The sequence below is a fragment of the Aegilops tauschii genome, chromosome 2 (assembly GCF_002575655.3).
Source record: "Aegilops tauschii subsp. strangulata cultivar AL8/78 chromosome 2, Aet v6.0, whole genome shotgun sequence".
Taxonomy (NCBI): Eukaryota; Viridiplantae; Streptophyta; class Magnoliopsida; order Poales; family Poaceae; genus Aegilops; species Aegilops tauschii.
The window spans coordinates 51,690,182-51,698,298 of record NC_053036.3 but is presented as its reverse complement, the minus strand read 5'-3'; the positions used below and the strand labels follow the sequence as shown (position 1 = coordinate 51,698,298).

Genomic DNA, 8,117 nt, shown 5'->3' with positions numbered 1-8,117 from the left:
ATCCACTGCTTCAAAGGAGGAAGAAAAATTCTCAAAATTTTAGCACGGGCATTTCACCGAACACTTGTCGGGCGTGGTCTCCCTCTCACGGATGGCATCTGCAGGGACGGACGGACGAGAGGTGTCAAACATCGGCGTATGCAAGTGGTGTGGCGACCTGTTGGAGCGATGGCATTGTGTAGGTCTGGTCGAGTGGTACAACGGCGACGTGAGGTCAGAGCGGAATGAAGTTGACACAGAGAAAGGGGAAAGGATGGAGACGCGGGATCAGGGTGTGGTTTTTGGATGGTCCAGGGGTGCCGGAGTCCTACGTGGCGAGGTCCAGACTCCCGCAAAGCCCCCTGGCTTGCTTCTGTTTTGCCGGATTTCGGGCAGCTGGACTGGTCCGAGAACCGATGCGGGACGTCGTTGGATCCTAAAGTGCGTACGGGCCGATCGGTTCGGAGGGTTGCGGGTTATTTGAGGGTCCGCTTTGAAGATGCCCTTATGTACCATTCTGCTCTCGGGTGCATATGCGCTTGGATGAACAGTTAAATGGAAAATACTTTTTTTTGAAAAAAAAATTCTGATTTTATTTTGTGACAAACATCGTTGAATGTTTCACCCGCATGAAAAGTTTAGTGAAGAAAAAACATTCAAAATGCTCTGGCGAAAGATTTTTGCAAGCCTTACATAGCGCTGAATTTGTTTTATTTTTGCTCACACACGCATGAACCTCATTCCATCACAGAAGAACAGTATTCAAGTAGGTGGAAACTAAGCAACATGCGTTGAGGAAAAAAAAATTCAGGATACATTTTATTTTCGCATTTTGCCATTCGTCCAATGCCGTCCTGGAACAGTGACCAACTTGCGCCTCAAGTTGGTAGGCGCAAGCATCGCACGGGCTCCCCCTGGCGTGACTTTGATGACTGATCGCGTGGGCCACAGTCGTCAGGGGATTATGGAGTAAATGCGGCCACAGTCTTTGTTAAAGAGGACTGGGATAGACTAGTTTATTCATTCCCCCGAGCACGTTAAATAGGGCCACCCCGCGGTATCCGGCCTCTCGTCTCTCCCACCGCCCTCCACACTAAACTCCTCCCCCGTGCGGCGCACACCTGCCCTTCACCACCCTCGAGGCGCACCACGCCCGCTGCGACCTAGAAGGTCAGATCTGTTTCCCTGTGTTCATGCGTGCGTCGATGATCATGCTAGTGTGTGTGTGCGCGGTTTCCTGGTTCTGGATCGTGATGCGCATGTCGCGTTGGCTTAAATCTGCGCTGTGCTGCTTTCCTTGGAGTTTTGATTCGCGTGTGCTACAGCCTAACCCTATCGTCGTTGTTTGGTTCGAGCCGGTGGTGCAGGTGCATTTCGATTTTCCACGCCCACGCAGGTGGTTCGTTGGCGATTCTTTTATTCCTTTACCTGGTCACGATGCGTAGCCTAGCGTATATGGGGTTTCTCTTTTTTTTTTTGCTGCTGGATCGTGAAAGTTCAGGGGTCTCGGGTAGCTTCAGATGTGAAGTTCGTGCCCGTTTAGCGTCTGTGCCGTTCGAGTTTGGGATGAGCTCACCCCGTTCATGTTCCGTTCCTGCATTTAGACGTGCACATATCAGATCTGGTGCACGCATGTGTGAATTATGTTTTTTTTTGCTTGCTTTGTTTCGAGTTCTGGCCAAATCCGCATCTACAATTGCTACGTTGTACTGTTTCATGATGGATTAGATTTTAATCAACGATCGGATTCGTATTACCACAGATGGGCAAGGCGAGCAGGGCCAAGAAGGCCAAGGCCCAGGAACACCCGTGCCCAAGATGCGGGCTAAACCTCTTGGAGGCGAAGACCACGCTGGGCCACGACGACATCGCCTGCGCGGCCCACAAGCTGAAGGTGGAGAGGGATGCCGCCCGCAAAAAGAAGAAAGGCCGCGGCGAAGAAGCCAGCGAAGAACTGAATCGGCGTGGACAACCTATGCCCCCCCCCCTCCCCCTCCCCCCTCCCCCCCCCCCCCCTCCTCCCCTAGACCCTGGTCGCGTTCCGGGATGTGACTGATGTCGATTTCGTGTTAATTCGGTTGCTGGACGTTTTGTACCCTTAAACTCCCGTTAAGGAGACGTATTTTGCAGTCACTGCTTTATATATATGTGCGATGGAGTGATATTGGTCTGTGTTGTGGTTGACTGTGCTTCGTGTTCTTGTGTTCTTGCCCCAATCGAACTCGTGCTCTTTTGTTATTTTGTTGGTTCCGTGATTCTGTCTAATCCCCGTGCTCAACTCCGAATCTTCCCCCAATAGAGTGCCTCGACATGGAGGAGCAGAGCAGGTTCGGTTGTTTTTCCCCCATTGCAATTTCTCCCTTACAGATTTAGGGTTACAACGCTCGGATTTTGTGTTCGCAGGTGCAGGGTGAGCCTCGTCCCTGGGGAAACAGCAGATTCAGTTTCGCCTGCGCGGTGTGCCGCAGATTTCTCCACGGCGTCGTCACGGCGTGTTCTGGGGCTGACATTGCAGATGGTTCACAGATTTCTGAGCCTGCACTACTCAACCGACCCCAAGGGTCTTCGTCGGAAGTTCAGCAGGCGGGGGCATGGGTGATCCCGTTTGTCTCTGCTGCTTGGACGAGCAGGTAAAGATTATTACTTCTCGCTAATCTGGCTTGTGGTCGTACAACTGTGCTGTTAGTACCGGAGGCATTGCACAAGTTATTACTTCGAACAAATCTTTTGAATTCCCTGCTTTTGTCAATTTTATTCCCACCATGCCTTGGAAATTTAGGGCCTTTGTTAATTGCTGTGTGTGGGCACGCTTGATCCCAAGTTCCCAACAAAAACATCCAGGCGATTCCATAGGCTGTCACGCAGCCTCTGTAAATACTTTTGTGGTGTACATACTTTTCTGTTGTTATAGTCTCTTAATCCCCCCTGCGTTGCTTTGTGTCTTGCACCTTGGCTCTGAATAATGTTGCTGTCTTCATATAGCCTGCTCACCTTATTTATCGTTCCTGTATAAGATTCTTGGTGTTTCAGATGGCCTACCATGCTCTGTCGGAACTGAAACCCGGAGTGAAGAACTGGAATGTCTGCGTTCATGTCTCCCACCTCTGGGAATACCGCGGTGGCACCGACACTGGTCCGGTGCAACATGTAGACATGGTTCTGGTCAATAACAAGGTAAACTTTCATGCACCCTCATGCAGCTGACCATGTCGTCTTGACCATGTTTTGTGCTTATGCAGGGAAATGCTATGTACGCTGAGATAGGAAAGGATGACTTGGAGCATAAAGCTCCGCTATTGGCTGACGGCAACACATACACTCTGACCAGATTCATGGTGTCGCTTGCCACACTATTGTGGAAGCAGTGGCTGACATCCAAGATGGCTTTCTGGAGTTCGTGTACGACCCTATTCCGTTTCTGGACCTCGCAGCCTATGTGGGAGAGAACAAGCGCTTTGTGGGTGATCATTTCTTCCAGTTTAGGCCATCCTTTGTCATCTAACTTTTAGTGTTTGGAACTCATTCACTTTTGTTTCTTTATGTAGATATTGTTGGGTCATAGTGAGTGTCTCTGCTGCTGCATTTCTCTGCATTGCGCGCCAGCCAACTCTGACCACCAAACGCACTATAGTCCTGGAAGACCACTTTTATTTCATTTTCTCTGTTCTTGAGGTTTATATATGGTTCAAACTTCAAACATATTAATTAATCAACTCCATTGAGGTGGCACTGAGAAAATGATTTAAATGCTGGCCTCATGCAAACAGAAGCTGGCTTGCTTCTGGAAAACTTGCTAGTTTCTTGGGGGGAACCTGACCTGTCTGTGGGTTTGTCCGTGTTTATTTCAGATGGTCCTCTCTGTAGTGCCCCTGTTTTCTACTATGTATGGGGCATTTAACTCTGGGCCGGAATCATTGTTGACTAGTAACAGTAAAACTTTGGAACTGTAATTCTACTTGTGTGCTAGTTGTCGTAACAAACAAGCACATTCGTTTAGTTACCGGTACTATATTTGGTTGAATGAGCTCTTCTTTCCCCCTAAATCTAGTTCTTCATTTATAGCCCTCAGCATCATGAATCTGAATTGTTTAATTGCATTGTTTCCAGGTGCATCAGTTACTTAAGTTCATTGCAAAATTTTCAGAACATCCAAATGGCAAGGTGAGAGGTTCTTTATTATTCATGACCTGTGTATATTGTTTCTCTATTCCTCTCTCATTTTCTCTTTATTCAGGTATTGCTATGGAAAATGGGAATTGCACGGGTTCTTAATAAGTTGCTAAAGAACTGCAGCAACGCATCTTACTTGGAAGATAAAGCGATCTCTGAAAGAGGAGCCTACAGAAGTGACCAACTTATGCTCAAATGGAGGATTCCCTTATTCAGATGTCTCGCATCTATCTTCAGTGCCCAGCCATCTGGCAAAGAGCAGACTGCTATTGAAGAGTAAGCTCAACTATCTACTTCAGAACTACTTCATCATTTACATTTGAAAACTAATTATATTAACTCAAAGTAGGTCCTCAGAGAATGCTAGCGTTGAGGAGTGCTCTTCTATCATGCATCACCTCTTGGTCTTATGCCAGGTAAAATAACTTTCATGTTATCTATGATAAGATGGTTGTCGGATCGGCAGCGTTTACTTCTCTATTTGATTCTCAAGCTTAGCTCACTACTTCTGTAGTGAAGCCAGGATGTGGTCTGTGTTTTGTTGTGGTTTCTTTAGTTTTACTACTCTGAAAGATTGATATCAAGCTTTTGTAATGAAATACTATCAAGTGTTCCCTACTCTAGAAGCCATTTATGAGTTGAAACTGCCCTGTGTAGTTAGTTCCTTTTTTTGGTTTCAATAGTAGTCCTAGTTAAAAGGGTCAACATGTTGGTGTCATGTGTCAAGTGTCTGAGATCATACATTGGAAGTTCATACTGTCGGAGGTGGAAAACCTAAAGGAGTAGCTGAAGTTTGAAAATGGTTTATTAAATACATGAGAAGGCTATGCTGAGAATGAGGACACGGAATGATAATAATGTTTCTTCAGCTGTTACTTTCTTTTTCTTCTTCCTTTGACAGGGTTGTGTTGCTAATTAGATTTAAGAAACTGAATTCCAAAATTTTGTGTGCAACCATTTTAAAATACCCCAGATCCCCAAGTACACATGAATTATGTCATAGTTAAATTAATTAACATATTACCGAGCCCCTCATTCTAGTTATTGAAGCAAGAGGATTTTCTTGTAGAGTTCTATTAGGATTGTTATGCTATAAAATTTACTCATTGAGTTAACAGAGCATATGTTCTGTTTGTTACTTGTGATTAAGTTGCTAATATGACACTTGTCTGAATTTCTTAATCATGTCAAGCTGGACAACATGCAATGCCAATATTTTGCATGAGAGAGGACTGATATTGTAAACTGGATAGTATGAGGCTATGAGCTGACAATTAAACTCCTAGAATTCAATAATCACAGTGCTAACTGCTAAGTTATTTCATAACATTCATGTCAGTATCTTCGCTTGTCCTGTGGGTATATTTGGTCAGCTATGCACTAAGGATCTTCAACATCAATATTTGCAAACTTTTCCCCACCTCATGCGTGGTACTTTCTCCTAGTTTAGTTGGCACATGTCCATTTTTTCCCCGTACTTCATTTCTGAATTGTTGAGCTGTTTGTAGACAGAGAATCCATTCTTCTCTCGTGTTTTTTGTTTTAATCAGTGGCTCTTCTGCTTACTTCTTTGCGGCCTTTTCAGGCTCTCCCTATATTCCTTGACAGGATTTTCAATCCTGTTCTTGCAATTATATTGTCAGTGACATTTGTTCTTGCCTTTGGGGAGGTAATGCATCTTATGTCCAAGCATTTATATTTCTGTTACCGGCCCACAGATTATCTGATTGATCATCACATTTCGACAATCAGGTTGTACCTCAAGCAATATGTACCAGGTATGGGCTGGCAGTGGGTGCTAGCTTTGTTTGGCTCGTACGCATCGTCATGTTCATTGCCTATCCTATTGCTTACCCTATTGGGAAGGTAAATCAGCAAAGTCACATTACTCAATAGAAAAGTGTTAATTTGTACTGTATCATAATCGTTTGAAGCTTATCCAGTGGCCTAGATTTTGAATTCCAATGAATTAGACTATTATTATGAGGCCTGGGCTCACTGCTCTTTGGTGCCATTGTTGATGGACAAGGTCATGAAGTGATATTTTGGTTACACTTCTCTAATTAGGAGATTTTGGTAACATGCGTGCAAGTGCTTTCTTGTTTCTATTCTTATTTAGCCCTGCCCATCATAGCTGGTATTTGGGTTATCATAGATATCCATTACTGCTTTGCTTTCCATTTCAGCGACCTTGTTGGTTTGTATATGCTGAGCTAACACAAATTTTAGATCTCTTCCGAACGAACATGTAGTTCTATTTATTTATTCGCTGTTGTATGTTGGGACTTGAACTACTGCTGCCGGATGTCTCGAGAAAGAAAAAATAATTACTGGAAATTGTAGGTATGGCTCATGTCTAGTAAAGCTAGCCTATACTAGACTAGCTCGTTAATCAAAGATGGTTAAGTTTCCAAACCATAGACATGTGTTGTCAGTTGATGAACGGGATCACATCATTAGGAGAATGATGTGATGGACAAGACCCATCCCTTAGCTTAGCATAATGATCGTTCAGTTTTATTGCTATAGCTTTCTTCATGTCATATACATATTCCTTTGACTATGAGATTATGCAACTCCCGGATACCGGTGGAATGCCTTGTGTGCTATCAAATGTCACAAGGTAACTGGGTGATTATAAAGATGCTCTACAGGTATCTCCGAAGGTGTTTGTTGGGTTGGCATAGATCGAGATTAGGATTTGTCACTCCGAGTATCGGAGAGGTATCTCTGGGCCCTCTCAGTAATGCACATCATAATAAGCCTTGCAAGCAATGTGACTAATGAGTTAGTTACGGGATGATGCATTATGGAACGAGTAAAGAGACTTGCCGGTAACGAGATTGAACTAGGTATGAAGATACCAACGACCGAATCTAGATTGCATGTTGAGGTTATCCATTCCCATGCACGTTGCATGATGAGGTGCCATGCTTACATGTTGAGAGAAATAAGTTAGTGAAGGCTAGCTATTTACACAAAGAAGATATGTTTTTAATGCATTTTATCTAATTTGTTGGATCATTGAGTGCTGATCTCAAATCATATATTTCAATTGTGTCATGAGATACACTTTGGTTATGCCTTTATAGGGACACTCTCGAATCATATAGGTGCTTAGTTTTTGGTCAACCTTGACTTCGTCACTATCCTTTCAATGGACTGACTCTCTCTCTCTCTCTCTCTCTCTCTCTCTCTCTCTCTCTCTCTCTCTCCCCCCTCCCTCCCCTCCCTTAGGGCCAACCCAGGCCATGCCCCCCAGCTTGTGTAGTTTTGTTATATTATTAGCACATAATTAGACATGAATGATGGGAGTTCTACCTAATCTTTGAGTGAATGGACCCTCCTACATGGGCTAGCCCCTCCTATACTTCTTATCAAGCTCCGCCACTGTCTGCCTCCCTCCCTCCCTTGCCCTCTCTCTATCTCTCTCTCTCTCTCACACACACACACACACACAGACACACACGCACTAATCAAATTAGATTACTGCGTCTATTTGAAACCGTAAAACATGTCAATTTTGCATGAAGTCAAGCTTTGTAAAATAACACAAATTTGAAGATAAATATGAGCACCAACAGTAACAAACAAAATATAATATTGGTTTAGTACTGTCAATGTTTTAATATTTTTTCTGGAAACTTAGCCAATAAATATATCTTAAATTTTAGAGGGAGGGATGGGGGGGGATATCATGAAGGGGCACATACATACTTCCAAGACAAGGAGTTGAATGGTTACCTACTCACTCAATTCCAAATTATTTGAAGTTCTTGCTCAGTCATAAGTCAATCTTCTTTAGACTTGACCAAATTTATAGCAATACATGTCATCATCTACAACAACAAATTGGTTTCATTTGTCATAAAGTGCATTTTTATAACATACATTTGATGTTGTATAGATTACTCCCATGATCGAGTTTAAAGGGCCAGAGGCCCACACATGCTAATTGAGATTTCTAA

At 43.9% G+C, this 8,117-nt stretch overlaps 1 protein-coding gene across 1 annotated transcript; it reads left to right on the top strand.

Annotated features, from left to right (window-relative positions):
* The first annotated feature begins 1,927 nt into the window (after positions 1-1,927).
* LOC123496997 (uncharacterized) lies at positions 1,928-6,225 on the top strand. Its single transcript, XM_073507937.1, has 9 exons — positions 1,928-2,306; positions 2,383-2,609; positions 3,010-3,153; positions 3,219-3,436; positions 3,525-4,140; positions 4,214-4,425; positions 4,499-4,565; positions 5,735-5,818; positions 5,902-6,225. The coding sequence occupies exons 2-5, from the start codon at positions 2,571-2,573 to the stop codon at positions 3,682-3,684; spliced, it is 561 nt and encodes a 186-aa protein (XP_073364038.1). The 5' UTR covers positions 1,928-2,306; positions 2,383-2,570; the 3' UTR covers positions 3,685-4,140; positions 4,214-4,425; positions 4,499-4,565; positions 5,735-5,818; positions 5,902-6,225.
* The last annotated feature ends 1,892 nt before the right edge of the window (positions 6,226-8,117 follow it).

Bases quoted from the DNA above. Each gene is read 5' to 3' on its own strand.
- LOC123496997 (XM_073507937.1), top strand. From the start codon at position 2,571: ATGGGTGATCCCGTTTGTCTCTGCTGCTTGGACGAGCAG. The intron at 3,154-3,218 runs GTAAACTTTCAT...GTGCTTATGCAG, and splicing joins TGGTTCTGGTCAATAACAAG to GGAAATGCTATGTACGCTGA. The intron at 3,437-3,524 runs GTGGGTGATCAT...TTCTTTATGTAG, and splicing joins TGGGAGAGAACAAGCGCTTT to ATATTGTTGGGTCATAGTGA.